General features: G+C 41.5%; 1 protein-coding gene across 2 annotated transcripts in view; it reads left to right on the forward strand.

Moving 5' to 3' along the window:
- POLR2G (RNA polymerase II subunit G) overlaps positions 1-26,117 on the forward strand; it is a 357,869-nt gene that overhangs the window by 140,680 nt on the left and 191,072 nt on the right. For both annotated transcript variants that reach the window (XM_044075668.1, XM_044075669.1), the window contains exon 3: positions 20,517-20,676. In XM_044075668.1, the coding sequence (XP_043931603.1) occupies positions 20,517-20,676 (160 nt within the window). The remainder of the gene's footprint in view (positions 1-20,516; positions 20,677-26,117) is intronic.

Raw genomic sequence — 26,117 nt, forward strand, 5'->3', positions numbered from 1 at the left:
AAAAAGAAAGTGTGCACACCCCCTGTTAAAATGCTAGGTTTTTGTGATATAAAAAAATGAGACCACAATAAATCATGTAATGTGACCTATAACCTGTACAAATCAGTTGAATAACAAACATATTTGCCGACTCTTCTTCCTTGCAAATGCGCTTCAAATCTGTCAGTTTGCGAGGGCATCTTTTGTGCACAGCCCTCTTCAGGTCACCCCACAGATTTTTTGTTGGATTTAGGTGTGGGCTCTGGCTGGGGCCATACCACAACTTTAATTTCTTTCTGATGAAGCCATTCTTTTGTTGATTTGGATGTATGCTTGGGGTCGTCATCATTTTGAAAGGTGAAATTCCTCTTAATCTTCAGCTTTCTAGCAAACAGCTTTAGGTTTTGTGCCAAAAGTGACTGGTATTTGGAACTGTTCATAATTCCCTCCACCTTGGCAAAAGCTCCAGTTCCAGCTGAAGGAAAGCAGCCCCAAATCATGATACTGCCACCACCATGCTTCACCATGCGGATGGTGTTTTTTTTGGTTGTGCTAAGTCTTTTTGTGCCAAGCTTACCTTTTGGAATTGTGCCCAAAAAGTTCAGTCTTGGTCTCATTAGACCATAACACATTTTCCCACTTGCTTTTGGGAGACTTGATGTATTACTTTGCAAATTTTAGCCGGGCCTGAATGTTTTTCTGTGTAAGAAAAGGCTTCTTTCGTGCAACCCTACCTCATAGTCCATACATGTGGAAAATATGGAAGATTGTTGTCATGTAGTACACAACCAATACTTGCCAGAAATTCCTGCAGCTCCTTCAGTGTTGGCATAGGTCTCTTGGCAGCCGCTATAACCAGTTTTCGTCTTGTCTTTTCATCAATTTAGGAGGGACGTCCAGCTCTTTGCGACATCACTGTTGTACCTTATTTTCTCCACTTTTTGATGACTGTCTTCACTGTGTTCCATGGTATATTCTGTGCTGTTGAAATTTTTTGTATCCTTTTCCTGACTGATACCTTTCAACAATGAGATCCCTTTGATGCTTTGTAAGCTGTCTGTGAACCATGGCTTTTGCTGTAGCAGGCAACTGAGTAAATGTTAGGAAAATCCTACCATGACAGCTGAACTTTATTTGGGGTGAATCAGATTCTCTCTTTGGTGGCAGGTGTGTACCCAAGAAGACTGAAGGTTGTAATTAATTCAAAAGGTGCTTCAACAAAGTATTAGTTTAAGGGTGTGCACACTTATGCAACCAGCTTATTTTGCATTTTTTATTTTTTATATTTTTCCCCTAACGGAGTTTGTTTTCAGTTGATTTTTACAGGTTATAGGTCAAATTAAAGTTCAGAAGAGTTTTGAAATGATTTATTGTGGTTTCATTCTTTTATATCACAAAAGAATGGCATTTTAACAGGGTTGTGTACACTTTTTCTATCTACTGTTTATACATTGTGTGTGTGTGTGTGTGTGTGTGTGTGTGTGTGTGTGTGTATATATATATATATATATATATATATATATATAAAATGTGTGTATGTATATATGTATGTGTGTGTGTGTGTGTGTATATATATATATATATATATATATATATATATATATATATATATGTGTAAGCATGGGGAAGTTGTGAAAAAAATGCAGGTGCAATTTTAGTGGCCTTGTTTAATAACACTTGAATACAGGTGAGAAGGTCTGTGTAATGAGAGCATTGAGGTTAATTAAGAAGTTATTAGTGCTGTTGAGTGTTGCAGATGTGATGTAGTGTAGTTCTTTATTTGTGCAGTGTTTTCACTTTCCCAAAGATTTTCCAACCAAGGAGGAAGGCTCGCCTTCTGCAAAAGTATACTTTTTGTTTTGCTGTTTTTTTTCCCATGATTTGTGATTAATTGGTTTGATTATAGTGGATTAGGTTTTCAGTGGTTTCCAGTTTGAGTCGAATCTGTGGAATACCAGTGACCCTGCCTAGATGGTATAATTACTGACGTCCTTACATTCACTGCTGCAGTATTCTTGACATATGGGATTTCCTGCCATGATAGCCCGATGCCTGGTCAGTCTACCAAAGCCTACTGTTGCTTTAAGGTATGCCAAACGTCACCCAAGCGCTCCTGGCTTAATGTAGGGCATAAAGTTGATGATGTTCTTCGTGTTTCACTGTTGCAGTCATAACTGTAGGGTGCTCCTGCCGGCAGGCAGCCCGAGGTCGGCCAGAATCCCAAAGTCTGGGTCCGGCGTCTGCTGTATAAGCTAGTATCCTGACGTCAGGACGCCTTGGTACATAGCCCTCAGCCGACGCCATCTTCTCCAGTCTTTCTTGCCGTGCGGTGGAAAGCAGCTCGCAAAACGTTGGTTGGCGATTTTCAACAGCGATTTGGTTGTTGTCGGTCCGTTGTTACTTCTCTTCTCAAAGCTTGGCACCCGCTGGGGAATCTTTTCTTGTTCCTCCAATGTCAGAAAAGTTAATAATTGTATAGCGTGGGAAACAAATACCTCATAAAGATTTCCACTCTTACTGTCTACCTTGCTTAGGCCCTGACCACGACGCTTCTTGTTGTCGGTTCTGTGCCAGATTCAACACTGCATTATCAAGCGCAGGTACGATTGGGCTTTAAATTATTTTGGCAGACGCCAATTACAGAATGTCGTCGGACACTACCGAGTTCAAAAGAAGCGCAAAGACAGACAGGCCTCCGACGTCCAAACAGGACTCGCTGCAGCTGGAGCCAGCGTCCGTTCGGCTGTCGTCAGTGAGGCGCTTTTGCAGCCCCTGTCGTCCGCCACTTCTGAACCGATGGCCGATACGGACTCCCATGGGGAGCCATCGAGGCCCACTATTTTAACTGCTGCAGGACCTTCGGACGCCGCCTCCTTCAGATGGGTCCGGAACCGCTGTGCAGGTACCGGCTTCTGAGGGGGTTTTCAGGCCTACTCACATCACTATTTTAAAGGCAAAGACAAAGACTCCTAAGTCTAAAGTTCCAGCTCAAGCTGCTTCTGAATCCACTCCCAAGACTCAAAAACAATTATTGAGGATGGCTGAAGATTTGCTTACAATGATTAGGGGTTCTCACCCCCCTCCTGAAAAAAGGCCTCGACAGGATGTTACTCTGGATTCCTCTGACCAGGCTTCTGTATCTTCTGTTTCTTCCTCTGATCAGGACTCTTCCTTTCCCCCTTATGAGGATTCGGATGCTGAGGATTCTTTGCCCTCGGCCTCCACGCCTGAGGATTTTTCTTTTGGGGAAACCTTGCATGAGATGAGGGAACATTTTCATTGGGAAGGACAGGAATATTCTGCTTCCAAAAAGAGGCTTAGAGAATTTCTTCTTCTTCCTCAGCATAGGCCTTTAGCTATCCCTCCTGTCTTGGACATTGTTGATGATGCTTTTTCTGAGGCTAATTTGAATCCTGATTCCATGCCTCCTGCTCCTTCTAAGCCTGATAGATTTTATAGGGTTCCTGACTCTCATTTATTTTATTTAAAACCCTTCTGCAGATCCTGAAACTATTTCTCAGGGCTCTAAGGCTGCTAAGGTTGCTACTTCTAAAAATCCTATTCCCTCTGAGAAGGATTCTCGTGCTTTAGACAGGTGGGGAAAAAGGTATATACTTCTGCTACCCTGTCTGTAAGGGCTTTAAATTGCCAGTTTCATATGTTTAAATATCAGCAATTTCTTTTGTCTGTTTTAAAGCAAAAGCTTGCTTCTCTTCCTGCTTGTGCAGAGGATAAGGAACTTCAGGATGTTTTGCATGCTACTGAACAGGTTAACAAGCATAGCTTACATTGTGGTTTTGATGCTTTTGATGCTTCCTGCAGGGCTGCTGCCTCTGGTACTGTGATTAGGAGACATGCCTGGCTTCGTGAACAAAGTTTACCTGAACAGGTTAAGGCTAAGTTATTAGATGCTCCTGTTCAACAAGATGTTCTATATGGATCTAAGGGTGAGGAAGTAGATAAAAAGATGGAAGAAAAGGCAAAGTCCATGCAGACTGTAAAAGATTTCTTGCAGGTTCAGCCTCCTAGATTTTCCAGGAATTGGCCCTCTAAAAATTGGTCCTTTCCCACGCCTGACAGGCCTCAAAGGGGAAGATATAGACGCTCCAGAGGTCGTGGTCAAGGCCAGACCTCTTACAGATCTAGACAATGGACGGCTTCTTCACCTAGGAGGGGAGAAGGCAGATCCCAATCTCAAAGAAAGCAACCTCAATGATTCTCTCGGTTGGGCTTCAGGACCCTTTACCTGGACGCCTCTCGGAGGAAAACTGTCTCTTTTACAGAAATTGGACTCATATTACCCAGGACAGATGGGTATTGGACGTGATTTTAAAAGGTTACAAGTTCCACTTTCACACTTTGCCAAGGACTCACGGTTGGCCAGATCTGCCAAAACTTCAATGGTCAGAGGCCTTAACTCAGGTGGATGCTCTTCTGGCCATGAGAGCCATAGAGCCTGTTCCACTCTCGGAAATGGGAAAAGGGTTTTATTCAAGGCTGTTTCTGGTTCCCAGAAAACAAAACTCATGGAGACCTATTCTGGACCTTTCTGTGTTAAACACCTGTGTGGAAATTCCAAAGTTCAAGATGCTTACTCTGCAACAGCTAATTCCAATGCTCTCTCAGGACGCCTGGATGGTGACATTGGACTTAAAGGAAGCCTATTTGCATATCCCTATCAGACAAGAACGCAGGAAATTCCTCAGGTTCAAGGCACTTTCAATTCTCTGTTCTGCCCTTTGGTTTATCTACTGCGCCCAGAGTCTTCACCAAGTGCCTGGCACCAGTAGTGGCTTACTGCAGACTTCAGGGGATCCAGATTTACCCCTATTTGGACGACTGCCTTATTCAGGCAGACAGCAAAGATCTTCTGCTTCAACATCTGGACTTTGTTCAACGTCTTCTCCTACTACTGGGATTCTCAGTGAACATAAAAAAGTCACATTTGATCCCTTCTCAACATATGGTATTCTTGGGAGCCCTCTTAAATACAACCTTACAAAGGGCCTACCTCACTCCAGAAAAACAAACTCAGCTGGCTTCTACTTTCACCACCTTGGCAACTCTATCTCAGCTCACTGCAAGGAAATTCCTGCAGGCTCTGGGCTACATGGCTTCCTGCATTCTGTTGATTCCAAACGCAAGGCTTCACATGAGAAAGCTTCAATGGTATCTGAAAAGTATGGTCACAGCACTACCACGATCTGGATATTCTGATTCCTCTGATCCCCTGCCTCCAGAAGGAGTTCCTCTGGTGGTCCAGGGCATGCGTTAAACGAAGGAAAACCTTTTCGTCTCCCTCAGCCTACTCAAATCCTAACCACGGACGCCTCGGATTATGCTTGGGGAGCACACTTTCTGGACAATTGCCAGCAGGGAACCTGGACAAAGGACCATCTTCACTGGCACATCAATCTGAAGGAAATGTTGGCAGTTCAAAATGCCCTTTTAGCCTTCAAAAACCTTTTACAACCAGGGCCTCTGCTAATTCACACAGACAACACCACGGTCATGTGGTACATCAACAAGCAGGGGGGTTCTCATTCATACCCCCTTTGCAGACTAGCTATGAGTTTATGGGACACAGCTCTAAATTTGAATCTGCATCTCCAGGCTCAATTCATTCCAGGGAAACAGAATCTCTTAGCAGACAGCCTGAGCAGAAACATTTCAGATCCTCACGAAAGGATGCTAAACACCAACTTGTTCAACAGGATTACTGCAGTTTGGGGATGTCCCCAGATAGATCTGTTTGCATCCCATCTCAATCATCAGCTGCCTCGCTTTTGCACCAGGTCCTTCCACAAAACAGCATGGAGAGTGGATGCCCTGTCCTTCAGCTGGAGAAGCCTGTCAGCATATGCCTTCCCTCCTCTTCCTCTACTGCCTCGGTACTACTGAAGATAAAGCAGGACAAGCCCAAGTTCCTCATCTTGATTGCTCCAAATTGGCCTCGACAGTTTTGGTATCCAACCTTAAAGCTCCTGTTCTCGGGGCCTCCTTGGATTCTTCCACTGAATCCTTCGCTTCTGTCCCAGCATCAGGGTCAGTTACTACATTCCAATCTCAAGACCCTTTGCTTGGCAGCTTGGCTCTTCAAAGGAATTTGATTTCCTCTAGTCTTCCCAAACAAGTTTTGGATGTTCTTTTGGAAGCTAGACGACCTAGCACTAGGAAATCTTATGCCTCTAAATGGAAGAGGTTTTCTATTTGGATGCAGGACCGAGGCTCTGATCCTCAGGTTCCTGATCTCTCCTCTATTTTGCTTTACCTTTCGGAACTTTTATCTAAAGGACTTTCCTTTTCTTCCATTAAGATTCATGCTTCTGCTATCTCTGCGCATTTCAGTTCTGATCCTCCTGTTTTTTCACATCCCTTGGTGAAGCAGTTCTTGAGGGGCTAAACTTGTGGCCTCCAAGGACCCCTCCTGTCCCTGCCTGGGATCTTAATTATGTTTTAGAAAAACTTACTTTGCCTCCTTTTGAGCCTGCTGCATCTTCAGATATTAAGTTTCTATCCTGGAAGACTGTTCTTTTGTTAGCATTGACCTCTGCCAGAAGGGTCTCAGAGTTGCAAGCTCTCGTGGCTGTGGAACCATACCTTATTTTCCATCAGGACAGAGTATCCTTGAGGACCAATCCTACTTTCATGCCTAAGGTGATTTCGAAAGTGGCTTTGAATCAGACAATTCACCTTCCTACTTTCTTTCCAAATCCTCAAAATAAAGGGGAAAGGATTTTGCATTCATTGGATGTGCACAGGCAGTTACGATTTTACTTGGACAAGACTAAAGATTTCAGAAAGTCTAACCAATTGTTTGTTTCCTTTGCTTCCAGTTCTCTTGGAAAACCTATTTCTAAACAAACTATTTCCAAATGGATTGCTTATGGAATCAGATTTTGTTACACTCATCATGGGAAACAGTTTCCAGGGACCATTAGAAGTCATTCTACTAGAGCAGCTGCTACTTCTACTGCTTTCCTCAGAGGAGTCCCTACCAAGGATATCTTGAAGCTGCCACTTGGAGTTCTGTGCATACTTTTTCCAAGCACTACAATCTCCCTTGTTTTCTAAGTCTAGGGCAGGCTTTGCCTCTGCTGTCTTGCAGGGTATTCTTGCCTCCCTTCTTCTATCTAAAGCCTCCTCCTCTCTACACTGCTTTGGGATTCCACCCTACAGTTATGACTGCAACAGCGAAACACGAAGAACATAGTACAGTTGTGTACACCTACCATAAATGTAGATGTTCGAGTGTCTTCACTGTTGCAGTCGGGGTTTCCCTCCTATCCCTCTTTCTCTCATATTTGTGGTGTATTTGTGTTTCCTTGTTGGATTCATTTTTGATTTGTTGGGGACTTCTGACATCTAGGGCAAGAAAGGCTGGAGAAGATGGCGTCGGCTGAGGGCTATGTACCAAGGCGTCCTGACGTCAGGATACTAGCTTATACAGCCGACGCCGGACCCAGACTTTGGGATTCTGGCCGACCTCAGGCTGCCTGCCGGCAGGAGCACCCTACAGTTATGACTGCAACAGTGAAGACACTCTAACATCTACATTTATGGTAGGTGTACACAACTGTACTTTCCATTGTTCCATTCTCAGAACTTCTTTGAAGCCAGTCTGAACACTTCTTCTAACGTCTTCTTCTAAGTCGGTCTGTGTATGTCCATTTTCTGCCAGATTTGAATGCATTTTCATTATTTGGTGTACGTCTGTGCCTGTTTGCTGTTGTGAGCCATTACAGGTAAGTACCCCATTGGGGTTTTGTTTTTTTCTTTGCTTTTTTGTGCTGTTAGGGGTTAATGTCATCCAGGAGCAATAAATACCAGTGTGGGAGACTGATTCCCCCTAAAGACCACCATTATATGTTTTTTTTTTTTTTTTTTTTTTTGCATAGGAACTTCTCACAACCATACTTCTTGTGCGACTTGTCAGGCGTTCTTTCCGAAAACCCTTCCTAGTAGGCTTTCTTTCCTTGTATCTTGAGAACCAGCATCTTAAGCTTCTCACTAAAGATACAATGGAAGTAACTTCCCTCCTTGAGGGTCAGCCGTTAGGGAAGAAGAAGCTGAAAAAAAGTAAGACTTAAATCTTCCACTGTCCATCCTCTGCAGGATGTTTCTCCTGAGGTAGTTACGGATGCGGAGGCTCACCTGGCTGTGTTGTCCGATTTCTGTGCCGCGACCGGGTTGGAGGCCAGTGAGGATCCAGCTGGCAGCACATCCGAAGCTTTGCAGACATCTGTTTCAGACGTTAAGGGGGAACCACAGTTGATTGTTTCTGAGGGGCCTGAGGAGGGGGGAGTTCCACAGATTGTAGTTGGGGAAGAAGTTCCTACTATGGTTATCGAATGCCATCCTGGGTCAGAGCCTTCTCAGTTTTATAGGGCAGGCATTCCCTTAGAAAAAAGAAACAAAAAGTAAACATATTTCTTCTGCTCCTTGGGATCCACACAGTGAGTGGCAGTCCTTTTACTCTGGAATTATTTAATGCTTTATTGTCATTAAGGCCATCTAATGGGGGTTTCTGTTCTTGCTCCCTTGTTCCTCTACTCCCCTTAAAAGTCCTAAAGAGCAGGGTGGTTCTGAGGAAGAGTTGAATTCTGATGAAGAATCCCTGGCTTATTCTACTCTAATTCATTTTCCTTTGGACTGTGGGTCAGAGGAGGAGGAATCTAATACTCCTGATGCTCCTTTTGAGGCAATTTCCTTTGGGGACACTGTAGGGTGATGGAATTTTTTTAAGCTGGATTGTGCCCAGGTCTCTGGTATCTGTAAGAGGTATTGTGAGTTACTGCAGATGGAATCTCCTAAAACTGCAGCTATTCCTGCTGTTGTGGCTGCTTTTCTCAATTCCCCTGCTCCCAAGAAGCCCGATAGGTTTTATAGGGTGCCTGAGGATTGTAACTTTTTGTACAAAGTTATCTGTAGCCTCTGATGAATTATCTTAGTTGCTTCCTTCGCCCAAGTTACTGCCTTTTGATAAGGACAGCAGAACCATGGAAAGGCTGAGTTAGAAGATTTACACTTCTGCTACCCTAGCTTTTAGGGCTATTAATTGTCAGACCCATATATCTAGGTATGTTGTGACTGTTCTTTCTTGGGCCTTTCGGTTTATTTCTGATCTGCCAGACTCTCTGAGGGTAAAACCTCTGCTCTTTCCTTGCTATGGACTTCCTCTCAAGTGGTTCATCATTCTATCAAATGTTGTAATGCAGCAGTTTGCTCTTCTAAGGCTGCTGCTTTTGGTTCAGTAATGAGGAGGTATTCTTGACTTCAGCTTCAACCTTTACCTGATGATATTAAGGCTAACTTGATGGGTGCTCCTCTGGATAATAAACTTTTGTTTGGGGAAGCAGCTGCAGGTTTGTTTTAAGTCTCTTCAGGATAATGGAAAGGCCTTACAGGAGCCTAAATGTGTTTTTGTTTCTCCTGTGCCTAAATTTTAGAGATACTACCCTTCTAAGCCAGCCTTTGTTCATAGGCAATCTCACCCTTCTGCTGAAGGTAAAAAGGGTGGCTCACGGGCTCCTTCTGCTAAGGTCACCCAGACTTCAGCGATTCAGAAGCTGTTTGGAAGGTGTACTCTTATAGATTAACAATGATTAGCTTCTCAGTTTCCTTAAATATTTAGGATATGGGATCACAAGTAGATCTGAAGTGTTGAGTGGAACCTGAAAGTGCTTATTGTTCTTACAAATCCATTGTTTTTATTCGTTTTATTAAAGTTCATGTTTATATTCTACAGTGTGGTGACCGCATTGCTTATTTTCACTTCATTCTGGTTATACCTTTCCCAGTGCCTTCAAATGTGTATGTGGAGAATGAAAATGTAAAATTATCCCATTCCTTAAGGTACCTCTCATATCTTGTGTTGAAGAGGACTAGGAGTTTTACATGTCTAAGAGCATCTCGCCTCCTCAATTTGACTTGAACCAGACAGATTCATTTTCTCAGTCCTCTGGTTGCCCATCTGAAAATATATATTTGTGAGATTCTTGATTATGAAGGAAAATATTCATTTTTGTTGGCCTTCAGGGGATTTGATCTCCTAAGAAAAGGCACATTGAAATGTTAAGTTTAAAACAAGTTAACTGTGCTGTGCCTCCTTTGTTCAGTACATTTGAAATGTCAGTCAGGCTAATTACCTGCACACCCATAAATAGGCAGCTGCTCTCAGAAGAGCTGACAGAATATATGGAGTTCCAGTTTACAGGTAAGGTCTCTAACAGCCCCAAGACAGATGCCTGTACTCTGTCCCTTTCTTGCTTCTCACAAAAGACTATTTTTTGGCTACATTACAGTTTAGCAAGGTTTTGAGAATAGTAGACAGATGTAGCAAAACAGGGTACACCTTGAGCCGTTTAGTTATTGGTTCCTTAAGCTACCTTGCTCACATGGTCTCTCATAAAGTTCTGTCTAGGTCAGACCAAGCAGTATTTCTAGAGTCTGTCAGAGAATGTTATTGGGAGAAAACTGAGAAGTTTAATTGGCACAACACAGTGTGATTTGTGTGCACATGTTAAAAGTTGCTTATGTGACACTGCAGGCCATTATCCAGTGTCTGAACTTCTGGGGTAGATTTTGAGGAGGCCCAGGATTGAATCCTATCTTGAAAGATGTTGGGTAAACTCTGTGATATATTGTCTTCATGGGCACCATTTTTGGTAAACATGCTTACAACACCTTAGAAAACCTGCAGGGGAAAGGAAGAAACTAAAGATGACTGATCCCCAACTCCACAGTTCTACAGAAACTTCTCTCCATGGAATGTGGTATTTTACATGGCAAAAAAAAATTATCAGAGAGCATGCAGAAAAGGACAGTCCCTTTCATATTCTGGCTATCTGCTTCAGGTGGCAAGTGTAAAAAGCAGCAAGACAAACAGTGACTGCTGCTTCGATCATAAGATCTCTGTGCTCCCACAGCTTTCTTGGAGAAACATTTTAGGCTACATTTGTAAGTATGGCATTATGCTTCTTCACACTTTCCCAAAGTTCTAATGCTGAGGGCTTTGAAAACTTTGCTCAAAGCACATTCCAAAAATACTCAGAAAAAGATTTGGCAGGAATTTGTTTCTAAAGAAACTGCAGCTGCTGTTAAAGTTGCTATAATGGATCTTTGACTACCATGAAGGAGATGATTTCTGCAACATGTTCTTACCCATATCAAGAAATACAGGCAAGAAAGAGAGTAGTATTCCTGGAAGTGAATTCAACAGTTGTTGAGTACCTTCATGTAATAAACACTGTTTTCACAAACTCTCACCAAGACAACGTTAATATACAGACTATATCTTGCATAGCATATTTCATGGAGAGAGGTAGGTTAGAAAATAAAAAGATAGCCAAGTCCACAGGTCTCAGGATAAAGTAGTGCCCATTCTTGATGTACACACTGATGCCAGGACTAGAAAAAATGGCAGTGCAGAATCGTAAAGAAACAAACATTCCTACAACTTTGTTAGGCTAGGCTCGGGGAGAAATAATTAAGAGCTCACATGTAGAAGATCAGAAATGTAATGAAGTGACGACCAGAGAAACTAAAACAAAATTAAGAAAAGCTCCTAACTGAAAAAACCAAGGCCCAAATGCAGTAACTAACTGTTGGCTGAAAGTATTAACATCTGTACCCACAGATTTAGCCCAGAGTAAGAATTACTTATATGCACTTCCCAAAGACACCAACCTGGTTAACGGGGAAAAAAACTGTTCTCTTCCTTGAGTGAACCTGTTAAAGCACCTAAAAATTGTAGACCAGTAACTTGTCTTCCGATGATTTACAAACTATATACTGTAATTGATGTAGACATTTTATAGTGATTTAGAAGAAAATCATGTCAACAGAACAAAAGGACAACAAAAGTGGGACAAAGGATCATTTGTTGCTAAATAAATTTGCAGTTCTTTGCTTTTTTTTTTTTTATTTTTTTTTATATACAGTTCTCCAAGTATGGCATTTATAGATTACAGAAAGAATTTGACAGCATCCCATGTTCATGGTGTTTACAGATATACTCTACATTAATCAATTACATTATAGTGACCATGCAACAGTAGCAAACCACTCTGCAGCATAGCCATGACAAAGGACAAGTTATTATCATAGGGATAAAAATGCAGAGGATATTCCAAGGTGTTTCTTTGTCACAGCTGATGTTCTTCGTGTTTCACTGTTGCAGTCATTACATTTGGGTAATCCTGCTGGCAGGTTGCCCTCAGTCGGCCTGAATTCCAAAGTCTTGGGTCCTGTGTCAGCTGCCGTCGCCCCTTCCCTGATGTCGGGTATAAAAGAAGCAGCCAACGCCGTTTTCTTCGGTCTTTCTTGCCATGCAGTGCCAGAAGCAGTTCGCAAGTGCCGGTCGACTCCTGTGATTTTCGTGTTCGAGTTTCAGATCCGAAGTCTTCATTAAAGCTAAGTACCCCGTTGGGGAAACTTTTTTTCTTGCTCCAGACCGAAGTCAGAAAAAGTTAATTGTATTTCTTGTGGAAAGCAAATACCTCATAAGGACTTTCATTCTTACTGTATTCCTTGCCTAGTCCCTGACCACGATGTCTCTAGTTGTCGGTTTTGTGCTAGATTTAACCGACTTACTATTAAGCGTCGGTATGATTTTGCATTAAGCTATTTTGGATGCAGATTTAATTATAAAATGTCATCGGATAGCCATCCGACTACCAGACTTCACAAAAAAACGCAAAGAAAATGACAGGCAACCGAGGCCCAAAACCGACGAAGCTTCTCCTAAGCCAGTCGCCGGTTCTCAGTGAGGTGTTTTCGCAGCCCCTGACGCCCGCTACCTTAGAGTCGCAGACTGCTACCGACTCCCATGTGGAGTCGGGTAGGCCGCTGGAAACTCAAGGTATTGGAGCCTCTGACATTATTCCCTCAGATGGGTCCGGAGCTGCTGAGCAGGCACCGGCTTCTGAGGGTGTATTCAGACCTAAACAATTATACCTAAAACAGACTTCAAAGGCAAAGACTAAAGCACCTTTAAAGACAAAGAAACAAACTCAACAGCCACATGGATAGGCCTCCATGCCCAAAAACAGATGCTCAAATTGGCCGAAGACTTGATTACTTTGATCAGGGGTTCCCATCCCCCTCCTGATAAGAGGCCTAGGCAAGAGACAAACTATGAATCTTCAGATCAGGTTTCTATTTCTTCTGATTCCTCTTCTGATCAGGAATATTCATTTCCCCCCTATGAGGATTCTGATGTTGAAGAATCTATTCCTGAGGACTATTCTTTTGGGGAAACCTTGCATACCATGAGGGAGTATTTCTACTGGGAGAGCCAAGATTTTTCAGAATCTAAAAAAAGGCTCAGGGACTTCCTTTTACTACTTCAACACAGGCCTCTAGCTATTCCACCTGTGTTAGACATTGTAGATGTGTTTTCAGAGTCTAGTCTTACCCTGACTCCTTACCTCCAGCTCCTGTTAAGCCTGACAGATATTACAGGGTTCCTGATTCTCATAAATTCCTTTTCAAAAACCCTACTGCAGACCCAGAAACTATTTCACAGGGTCCCAAAGGGGTTAAGACCTCCACTGCAAAAAACCCTACCCCCTCTGACAGAGATTCTAGGGGCCTGGATAGATGGGGAAAAAATGTTTGCACATCTGCTGCCTTGGCTATAACGGCCTTAAACTGCCAGTTTCACATGCTCAAATATCAGCAATATGTCATCCCATTGCTTAAACAAAAAATGTTGGTAAATTCGGAATGTGCAGAAAACAAAGAAATGCAGGACTTATTGCATGCAGCTGAACAAGTTGGAAAGCATACTTTGCAATGTGGTTTTGATTCTCTAGAGGCCTCCTGCAGGGCTGCAGTTACAGGTTCTGTAATTAGGAGGCATGCTTGGTTAAAGGAACAAAATTTGCCTGATCATGTCAAAGTTAAATTATTAGATGCACCGTTACAGCATGATAACCTTGTTTGGTGTTAAGGCAGAAGAGGTATTAAAGAAAATGGAGGACAAAGCTAACAAAGCTAAATCTATGCAAACTGTCAAAGATTTTTTACTAGTACAGCCACCTAGGTTTAGCAGAAACTGGCCTACAAAGAATTTGTCCTTTCCAGTGTCAGACAGACCTCAAAGGGGCAGATCCAGACGCCCTAGAGGCAGATCCCAGGCGCAAGGTTCGTACAGGTCTAAGCAATGTGGTGCTTCTACCTCCAAAAGTGGAGAAGATAATTCACAACCATACAGGAAACGGTCCCAATGACTTCCCCCTGCCTGCACCAAGCACTTATCTCCTGGCAGCACCTTTAGGGGGGAAAAATAGCACCTTTTTCTCAAAATTGACACATTATAACCCAGGACAAATGGGTTCTAAACAGTGTCACAAGGATACAAGTTTCAGTTCCATACCCTGCCAAAGGCAAATGGTTGGCCATATCTGCCAAAAAATCAATGGGCAGAGACACAAAAACAAGTCTCATCCCTCATGGACATGGGGGCTATTCAACAAGTGCCACAGCAAGAGCAGGGACAAGGATTTTACTCAAGACTGTTCTTGGTAGCCAGAAAGGACAAAACATGGAGACCAATACTGGACCTATCTATTCCAAACACTTTCCTGGATATACCAAAATTCAAGATGTTGACCTTGCAGCAGCTTCTGCCCATGCTGGGCAAAAAGGCTTAGCTCGTGACTTTAGACCTAAAAGAGGCATACCTGTATGTCCCATTCAGGCAGTCATGCAGAAGATACCGCAGATTCAAGGCTGGCTCAATGCATTACCAATTCTCTGCACTGCCCTTTAGCTTATCTACTGCGCCCAGAGTCTTTACAGAGTGCATGGCACCAGTAATTGCTTTCTGCAGATAACGAGGAATACAAATATATCCTTACTTGGACGACTGCCTCATTCAAGCAGAGAACAAGGACATTCTACTACAGCATCTGGCGTTTGTGAAAAGACTTTTAACATGCCCAGGCTACACAGTCAACGAAAAGAAATCAAAACTGGTACCCTCTCAAGAGATAATATTCCTGTTGGCAAGTTTAAATACAACTGCCCAGATGGCTTATCTCACGCCAGACAAACAAAGGCAACTGAATACCTATTTTAAAGGATTGGCAACAAAGGCCCAGTTATCTGCAAGAAAAATTCTGCAGGCTTTGGGCTTCATGGCATCCTGCATCCTACTAATTCCATATGCACGACTGCATATGAGGAAACTTCAATTATACCTAAAAAGTGTCTGGACGCAACATTGCCACAGTCTGGAAACAATGATTACTCTCATTCCCTGCCTGCAACAGGAGTTTCATTGGTGGACAAAGGCTTGTCACTAAAACAAGGGACAGCCATTCTCATTACCCCCAGCCAGGCAGAACCTAACAATGGATGCATCAGATTATGCCTGGGGGGCCCACATGGCAGGAAGATGCATTCAGGGCACATGGTCCTCAAACCAAAAGCATCTACATATCAATCAAAAAAAGATGCTAGCTGTTCAAAATGCCCTGACAGCTTTCAAGGACCTACTTCATCCAGGACAACTACTGATAGACAGACAACACTACGGTCATGTGGTATATAAACAAGCAGGGGGGCACACATTCTTACCCCCTTTGCAGACTAGCCATGACTTTGTGGGACACAGCATTGACTTACCAAGTACATCTGCAGGCACAATTCCTGCCAGGAAAGGAAAATACTCTGGCAGATGAACTAAGCAGAAACCTCATTGATCCCCACGAGTGGCAGCTGGATCCACAAGTCTTCAGCATGATAACAAGGAAATGGGGATGCCCAGACATAGATCTATTTGCCTCCTCTCACAACTACCAACTAAAAAGATTCTGCACAAGGACTTATCACAGACTAGCATGGAAAGTGGACGCCCTATCAGTATATGCCTTTCTTCCACTGCCTCTCCTCCCCAAGGTACTTCTAAAGGTCAGACAGGAGAAGCCAAAGATGATTCTGATTGCCCCAGACTGGCCCTGTCAGTACTGGTATCCAATCCTAAGGAACTTGTCTCAATGCCTCAGCTACTGTCCCAGCAAAACAATCAGATCCTGCACAGCCACCTCAGGACTTTAAACCTGGCAGCATGGCGGATAATGTCATACAAAACACACCTCTCAGTAAAGCTGTGATGGATGTCATTTTGGAAGCCAGAAGGCCTAGTACTAGAAAATCTGGGAAATGGACGAGATTATGTGCTTTGAACCAGGCACAAGGAACTGATACAGCTGTACCAAATATTCCTCAGATTTTGCAATACTTAACGGAGATGCTGAACAAAGGCCTATCTTTTTCATCAATTAAAATTCATGCCTGTGACATTTCGGCTCATTACAATACAGAGCCACCAGTCGCTTCCCATCCTTTATTAAAGCAGTACCTCAGAGGAGCTAAAATTTTAAGGCCTCCCAGGAGATCACCAATATCTGCATGGGACCTCAACTATGTCTTGGAAAAACTCACCCTGCCTCCTTTTGAGCCAGCTGCTACTGCTGATATAAAGTTTTTATCTTGGTAAACAGCTCTGCTCCTAGCAATAACTTCTGCAAGACGAGTTTCAGAGCTACAGGCACTAATGGCTGTGGAACCTTTTATCATTTTTCATCCAGATAGGGTCTCTTAGGACAAACCCAACATTTATGCCTAAGGTGGTGTCCAGTGTGGCTCTTAACCAAACTATTCACCTGCCAACTTTTTATCCAAATCCACAGAACAAGGGGGAGAGAATTCTGCATTCTTTGGCCATACACAGACAGCTTAGATTCTACTTGGACAGAACCAAAGTTTTCAGGAAGACAGAGCAATTACTAGTGGCATATGCTGCAGGATCACAAAGAAAGGCTATCTCAAAGCAGACTATTTCAAAGTGGATAGGCCACTGCATCCATTTCTGCTATTTACGCCATGACAAGCCAGTGCCTAAGGGCATTAGGCCACATTCTACCAGAGCTGCAGCCACTTCAGCAGCCTTTCTCAGGGGAGTACCAACCAAAGACATTTTAGAGGCTTCTACTTGAGTTCAGTGCACACCTTTACAAAGCACTATCATCTGCCACTCTACTCTAAATCCAGGGCAGGCTTTGCCACTGCAGTTCTACAGGGCCTCATAGCCGCTCCTAATGCTATTTAGCATTAGGAGCGGCTATGAGGCTGCTCCTAATGCTAAATAGCATTAGGAGCGGCTAATGATGCTATTTAGCTTCAGCCTCCCAACCACAGCTTTGGGACTCTACCCAAATATAATGACTGCAACAGTGAAACACGAAGAGCATAGTACAGTTGTGTACACTTACCATAAATGTAGATGTTCGTGTATTCACTGTTGCAGTCCAGGTTACCCACCCGCCATCCCCCTTTTTTCTGATGGAACTTCTCTTTACTTCTCTGATTTATACAACCTATGTGGTGTATTTGCTTGTAGATAATGGTAAAGTTTATATTGGTGCATGTATTTTTATATATACATATAAATTTTGACTACCCCTTTTAGGGGGCACCTGACATCTGGGGTAAGTAAAACTGAAGAAAATGGCGTCGGCTGCTTCTTTTATACCCCTGATGACCTGACGTCAGGGAAGGGGCAACGGCAGCCGACGCAGGACCCAAGACTTTGGAATTCAGGCCAACTGAGGGCAACCTGCCAGCAGGATTACCCAAATATGATGACTGCAACAGTGAATGCACTCAAACATCTACATTTATGTTAAGTGTACCCAACTGTACTTTTTTTTGTCTTGCCATGGATATTCCAGGGTGTTGCTTTATCACAGCTGCTTTTTGTCTTGCCATTCACCCATTAAGCTGTTTACTTCAACAGACTAGCCATGGTTACAATTTGGCTCCTAGAAAACATTGTTTAAGGATCTGTCATCTACTTTTTGTGGACAACTTAAAACTGTTTAGCTCATCAGATGAGGAGTGAAATCCACAACTGCAAGTGTTTAAAACATTTGCAGATGATATAAGTATGTCATTTAGTCTTGAGTGAATGTGCAAAAGCAGTACTTAAAGCATGAAAGCTTCAGGATCAAGAAAATATCAATCTGGGACAGGAATGTGATATAAAGGAACTAACAGGAGGAAGTATATAAGTATTTGGAAATTATTGAAGGATCGTCAGTAGCACATGAATAAATGCAAATTAAAATCTTTAAGGAATACTTTAGAAGACTAAAAGATGAAAACCAATGATTATATAACTGCCCTGACATCTAGGAATAAAGTCCAAGCTATAAACCAATTTGCTGTTCCTGTTCTGTGTTGGCATGATTAGCCCCTAAAGGTACTGGATCAGCTTGACAGGAAATTAAGAAAAATGCTTCATAGTTAATAAATGATATATAAAAATGAGTGTATACCAAGATTATATGTTCCTCATTCTGAAGGAGGTATTCGCCTCCTCAAAATTGATTACACGTATAGATCTGTAGTCATGGGACTGCATACATATCTGCTGACCACATCAGATTCAAGCATATTGAAAGTTTTAAAACATGAGAAGTCATCTAAGATGACTTTCTATGCCTTGATTAACAGAACCGAATCTTTGTCAAGCCAGAATAGAAATTAAACCAGAAGTAGACAAAGTAGTTAGTAACTGAATGTGCCAAAAAGAAGAAAGAATGTATAAGGAGATGGAGCAGACGAGAAGGAAAGAAATCTGGAAAAGGCATAAATGTTGTGGCAAGTATAGAGATGATCTGGAACAACCTCATGTTGATCATGTTTTTGCGCAGGAATGGTTAAGGAAAAGTGAATTGAAACCAAAAGATGAAAGTTTAATAATGGTAGCCCAGGACAGTAGTGCATATGTGGTGGTGTACAAACTCTATTGAGCATGTCAGAGAAACCGACAAATGTATTAAAAAAAAAAAAAAAAGGGCAGTAGAAACAGTCGCTTATCTTGTCAGTGGGTGTGATGCACTCGAGGCAGAGGGACTGTATACTGAAAGCCATAATTTTGTGGCAAGACTGTTGCATTAGAGATTTTGCAAAATGCTACAACATTTAAGTAATTGAGAAGCACTGGAAACATGAGCCATAAAGCATTGAAGAAGATGGTTTATATCGCATGGAAAATGCCCATTACCAACAGTTCAAAAATAGATATGAGAAAACCAGATAAGTAGTCCAGGAAAAAAGACACAAGTTGCATTGATTGAAATTGCTACACCAAGTGATTACAGTGTCTTGCATATGGAGAGACAGTCATAAATTACCAGGGTTCGCAAGCAGAAACAAGAGCGATGAGGAAGATGGATACCAAGCCCATTCCAGTAGAAGTAGGAGCAATGGTCTCATAAAAAAAGCATTTACAGTTGCATTTAGGTATGCTACCAATACATAAATCTCTGTATGGATTATAGGAGGAGTCCGTTCTGGGCCATTGAGTGCTGTGAAGAGCACTTTTGCCTAACATCAAAAATTGAAACAGTACTAATTTCATGACTTTTAATAATTCCCCGAATTGAGAATTCCTGTCATGGTATTAGAAACCCAAAAGACTTGGAGAAACTGAACCAAGAGGAAAGGCAAATCCTGGGGTCTAGTTGCAGACCTATGAAACCCAAAAAAGTTTGCAGATAATAAATTTAGTAATTTTGGATGTGGAAGGTTACTTAACTGTACATGCCTGAAAGACCATCTTTCAGAAAATTATTTGAGATTGTTCCAGTTTGCTGTTCTGCTGATTTATGTATCCACAGACTTTAGATCATCTACTGAATGTTTAGCATAATTTTTTGCACAGCTAAGGAAATGGCACACAATTAACTTTACTTATCTATACAAGTGCATGATTGTAGCCCAAACTCGGTTATCTTTCTACCACATTTTATCTGATTCTGACTGTATTGCCCAGGAGACATAGTAAACCTCAAGAAGTTCTTCGTCTGCATCACTTGTACCATTCCTTTTTTTGGGGGAGGGAGGTGTTATAGACGCTGTTTTATATGAAGGTTTTCATCACACAAAGAACAATGGAGATCTGACAATCTCCACTGTGATACCGTTTTAATTATTTCTAAACCTGGTATTTTTATTTTCTTATATTTTATTTATAAATTTCTGCCAAGTGATGCAAAAAGGTTCGGGAAAATGTAAAAAAAAAGTCTTAATCTGCAGTCCATTAAGTAAATGACTTGTAATCCACCAGAAAGCCAAATCAACAAGGAAAACAAAAGGTACCATGACAAATGCAGCAATGAGAGGCAAACTTAAAAGGAATGAGAAAACAATAGCGTAATAAAATTTAATTCTCCGCTTTCGGAATTACGCTATTGTTTTCTCATTCCTTTTAAGTTTGCCTCTCATTGCTGCATTTGTCGTGGTACCTTTAGTTTTCCTAAATGACTTGTAAATTGAGTTTTGAAGTATGAGAGCATAGAATCTAGATCACTACATCTATAAAGATTTTAGGTGGAGCAAATATTTTTTTTTCCCTAAGTTAATTGAATGAAACCATATTAAGTGTGTGCAGGTACAAAAACTATCTGAAATGTTTCTCTGCCTCATTCCTTAATCATGTTTTTTTGTTTCCTGTTTGCCAGGTATGGTTTTGTGATTGCTGTGACAACCATTGATAACATTGGTGCTGGAATGATTCAGACAGGCAGAGGATTCGTATTGTACCCCGTGAAGTACAAGGCAATTGTATTTCGTCCTTTCAAAGGGGAAGTGGTTGATGCTGTGGTTACCCAGGTCAACAAGGTAACTTAAATTCTTTATGTATTTGTCATATAGCTTAGTTTAGTTTCTAAGTCTTCTGCTTTGAGTTAATTTTAAACTGTTGCCTCTTGCCATGACAATTAAATTATACAGTTAAGATTTCTTCCTGCCTCTTGCTGCTAAACTCCTTAATAAAACCACCCCCACTTCTTGGAATTAACTTCTCAAACAAGACTGCTGTTTACTGACCACTCTTTCTCTGTTCTTGCACCCAAACTCTGGCATGTCTCTTCGCCTAAATGATACATGGCTTCTACCCCCCCCCCCAACTGTTCTCACCTGCTGCCTATTTCCCTTATTTACTACCAAAATTAATCCATATCTATCTTGTTTTTTTCTTTAATAGTTGCTCATTGTTTCAATTGCCTGCTGGACTTTGTACCTACTGTGATTACTCTGTGTTTGTGATTTAATGCTGTTAAAATTTTCTGTGAATTTTTTCATCTGGGCTCTACCTACAGGTGATCTATAATACTGCCCCATTGAACAGACTTAAATAAAACAGTCCTGTTTTGGGACAGGTTAGTGGTTTTTATACTGCAGAATAAACCTCGTACATGTCCAAGTGCTCACTCTGCATACAAAAAGCTGATCATACCCATATCTCTGCCTCTCTTGATGCTGCTGTCAGAATCCATGAATTCCTTCCTGTATGCCCTTCTGACAGGAGAGCATTACTTGGGAGCAGAGATCAGGCCCTTCAAAATGCAGACTGGCCAAAAATTGTATTTACTGTCCTAACATTCCTGAGAGAGATGGCACCTAAAGTACTATATCACGTCCAGTATGAATGCCTATGCTGCAGGCAAAGCTTTCCTTCTCTGTTTTGACCTTTGTCTGTAGCCTGTGGCCTAAGATGTGGTGATCACACAGTAGCATGCCATTTTACAGTGAACCCTTTGCTCAGTTTTGTAACTGTGCTTCTCTCCCGAAGGTGTTGTTTTAGTGCTTTATTACCTCTCCAAGGCTAGGGTAGTGGAAGCTGTATTATATTGCTGTATCAGTCTACCTTCTCTGCGCATGCTGTCCCAAGTGTCAAAAGGGAAACATTTTTTGCATGCGTGTTCAATTAAAATTGTTGCATTAGAAAGGCAGAAGTGTGATACGTTGAGATACCATTATATACTTATTTATAGTTGCATTCCACAAGGAATGTTGCTTCTTCAAGGACTCGGATGACACTACATCAGCTGAACTTGTACTTTAATGTAAAAATACATTAAATGTTAATTATTTTCACTTCGTAGTTAATGCTGCTTTGTGATGGGAACCTTAATGACCACTGTGACATTCTCAGAGCTGTAAACTTCTTACAGTAAATGTTATAGAGTGCCTTGGAAACCACACTTCCATGTAGTGGACCTAGCAATATTCAGGTGATGGAATCTGTGGTTTAGGAGTTGTCATAAAATGTGTTGGTCAGGGCGGCACAGGACAGTATTTGTTTTAATTTCCAAGTATTTTTGCAGTTACAGTTATCTATTTAATTTAGTTGTAGGTTAATAAAATACCTCAGTAAAATATTATTATACTTGCATAACCTGAAAGTAAATGTTGCTGCCCACTGTCAGCATTTTAAATAGTCACATTTTAATTAATCATTTTAAAACATTGTAAATAGTGTGGACCACTGCATTTGTATGGATAGCTCATGTATGGTAACGACCATTTCAGTTGGCTTTCTGTTTTATAATACAATACTTTATTTGTGCAATGGAATATAGTTGTGTAATCCCCTTTTCACAGTACATAAAGGGAACAAATGCCCCATTTTAGGATCAGAGGACAGCATTTTTGAAAACAGTGTTATTTTCACCCCTGTGAAAATCTAAGCTTTAGGATACAGTCATTCTTTCTCTATGCAGTTCCACAGATGCCACTTTGATTCTACCATTTCTAAAACAGTAATTCAGTTTATTGTTGCATACCTACACGTCACACTGTGTACACTGCAACTAAAAGTACTTTTGAAAGCAAGTGACAAGAAATTGATTCTACATGATATAGTTACATGCACTTTCTCAAAAATGAGTGAGGTATAATGTTGGTTTATTAGTATTACTGTTATGCAGTTCTATATGCTGCCTTTATACTGTCTTCATCCTATATGCAAATTTGGAAAGTAGACAAGTTGTTGGGTCGTTGAAGTTGTTTCTTGAACTCTGATGATGGTTTTAACGTGTGTGTGTTGTGTGTGTGTGTGTGTGTACACGCTTGTATATGTGTGGACATGTGTCTGTGGATGAAAGTAACTGACCCTTTCATCTTCTCAATTTAAACAGTCATTAATCTGGCTTTTCAGGACTAGTTAAGTGTTTGTGTAAAGTAAGTTTGTTTATTTTACTGACTCTGGCTATTTTTCATTTTTCCCCAGACATCTGAGGTGTACAGGATCAGTAGAGTGGCTTTTATTGATGGGTGCAGAGGCCACCTGGAGATAAAAAGTATCCTGCTGTTGGTTAATCACTGTTATAGTCACTGAGCATCGTCACCCATTGTATTTACAGAAGTCTGTCTAAACTGATCATTGTCTGTGTGTGTCTGTGTGTGTCTGTGTGTGTCTGTGTGTGTCTGTGTGTGTCTGTGTGTGTCTGTGTGTGTCTGTGTGTGTCTGTGTGTGTCTGTGTGTGTCTGTGTGTGTGTGTCTGTGTGTGTCTGTGTGTGTCTGTGTGTGTGTGTCTGTGTGTGTGTGTCTGTGTGTGTGTCTGTGTGTGTGTGTCTGTGTGTGTGTCTGTGTGTGTGTGTCTGTGTGTGTGTGTGTGTGTCTGTGTGTGTGTGTGTGTGTGTGTGTGTGTCTGTGTGTGTGTGTGTGTGTGTGTGTGTGTGTGTGTGTGTGTGTGTGTGTGTGTGTGTGTGTGTCTGTGTGTGTGTGTGTGTGTGTGTGTGTGTGTCTGTGTGTGTGTGTGTGTCTGTGTGTGTCTCACTGCATTTAAGAGCAACACTTTTGCCATAACTTCTTGGTGTGTGAGTAGGATGGTACAGTGCCACACTGAATAATGTTGCCATCTCCCAGTGTGTACCGTGTTTTTGTATTTGTGCCTTTTTTTTGGGGGGGGTAGGGAGACAGGTAGTGTTTCCCAGTATGAGTTATGTGTGCCTGTAAGCATTTGTTTCCTAGTTTATTGGTCATTACTGCTTTTTCAGCTTTAGACGCAATTTCTTCTTTTGAAGTAGAAAATGACTGAATTTCTTGCCTTAATCATATATTTTGTTCAGGCCATCATTGGTAAAAATGTTGGAAAGAGGCCTTAAAATGCACCAGAGCATCTGGAATCTTTTGGATTTTTGGGTATTTGCAGCCCCTAGATTGCTAACTTTTGATTTATTCCTCCACAATGTCTGTACTGCATTCTTGGTCAGTCAGCGTGTGTTGAAAAGATGCAGGAAAAACCTGAAGAGGAAGCCAGTGTGAGAAAACAAGAAAAGTAATCTGGATTGTGTGGGGAGGCTTAAATTATTGGACTTTTGTTGGCCTGAGTACCACATTTGCAGTTCTGATGCTTGCTAGTACTGCATAGTAGTGTTTGTGTGACTGTACCTCAATGTTATAGAGGGGTGCTGATGTATAAGTTTTAGTGTAGTGGACCTCTGTGGGTCTGGCTATTGTGATGTGCTACAGAGGCCCGTCACAGTACTGAAGTGTAAACTAAGTCTGTCAGAATGTCATCCAGAGTCTTGTTGCAAAGCTACAGTGTAAGCAAAAGTCAGTTTTTGTGATACACACAAGAAATTATGAACTGCCAAAAACACAATGTTTATAGAATGTGTTACTGTGTTCTGAAGAGCTGTTGCATGACCTGTATCTTTTATGGGGTAGGGGCAGAATAAAGTTCAGTGTACCACAGTGCTGTGGCATGGTCTATGCCTTTTATGGTGGGTGGGGGTGCATTTTGCTAGCTGTTAATACATTTTGTACATTCCTGACTGCAGTGTTTCAATCATTCTTTAGAATCACTAACCTTGCTTGTTAGTCTTAGCAGTCCTTAACCAATTGTATCTTACTGTCCTCTCCTATTAAATTCCACACAGCACAGTGGTCTGAATAAAAACTGTGTGCTTTCCTCTTTCAACTTTTTTGAATATCACTCATAATGTTCCAGTTTTTAGCTCCTCTCTACAGTACATAAATCCACTATTTTGGTGATGACTATTTTCTTTGTTCCTTTTTTTACTAACAAATCTTTTCTTGCTTCATTGTTAAATTACAACTAAAATCTCTTTTTCAGTACATACATATCATGTTGCATTGTTTTTTTTTTTTCTTAAAACTGTCCCTTCCTCTCTTAGATTAGGTGATAAGTGCAAGTGTTACCTTTTCAGATCCATCCACTTCAAACTGCATGACTAGTCTCCACATGCTGTACCAAACTCATCATAAGCATTCCCAAAGCCCAGGCTCCTCCTCTAACTCCTACAGTGCACCTTTCTTCCTTTTTTTCTCCAGATCTCATTTGCCACTTTGCTGCACAAAACAGATCCCTTTGCTCAAGCGAATGTGCAGCGAAGTGTTTTTTATTTTTCTATTTAAAGAGTTAGAGAGCAGGTTATTTATGGTACTGATAGTAGCTTTTACTAGTAGTTCCTAAGATCTGTGGTTGTCAGAATTTAGTTAAAAAATATAATTTCTCTGACTTGTGCTTGTGTGTGTGTGTGTGTGGGGGGGGGGCAGTGTTTATAATTGGGTTTACTAGGGTGTTTACTCATTACTGCAGTGGCCTAGCAGTTAGTGCTGTAGCAAAGTGTATTTTATACTTATTTGGGGCACTTCATTTTTTGGTAATCCTCAGAATTTAGAAAATGTAGTAAGCGCAGGCATAAGATCCTTCCTTAGGGGGAACATATGTGTGTAACTTGTGCTTAGGAATTGATTGGGATTGGTTTAGATTAGGGGTGCATATCACATTTGTAAAAAAAAAAAAAAAAATTCAGCAGCAGACTTTGCAAGAGAGGAAAATAAATTAATTCTCAAAGTTCTCTCACTCTCTGTGGGGAAGAAGGAAATAGAAGAGGTGACAGAATGATTCTAAATGGAGCTAACCTGACAGACCCACCTCCCCTAAAGTTGCAAGAATGGACTTTTCTCCAGCTAATCATATTTAACCTTCCCAAGGGACTGCACAGACTTCTCCTTCCAGAGTTTTCTCAAATTTAGATGTCTGTTTTTATGAAGCGGACGTGGAAGGAAATTAGCAGCTTCTTCTCTGAGCATGAGATGAGGTAGCTGGAACCGGGTCTATATTACAAAGTCGAATGATAAAAAGAGCGAACGCTCTTTTATCAAACACTAAAGGTTGAAAACACTGAATGCTTAACACACAGAACAGGGATTTTTTTCCCAGGGAAAAAAATTGCTGGACCATTTTTGGGACTTTGCCATTTCCTCCACGGAGGTGGGATCTAAGAGTTGGTATATTTAAGTAGGG

Source organism: Protopterus annectens, chromosome 6.part1 (genome assembly GCF_019279795.1).
Source record: "Protopterus annectens isolate FY-2018-M chromosome 6.part1, PAN1.0, whole genome shotgun sequence".
Lineage (NCBI taxonomy): Eukaryota > Metazoa > Chordata > Ceratodontiformes > Protopteridae > Protopterus > Protopterus annectens.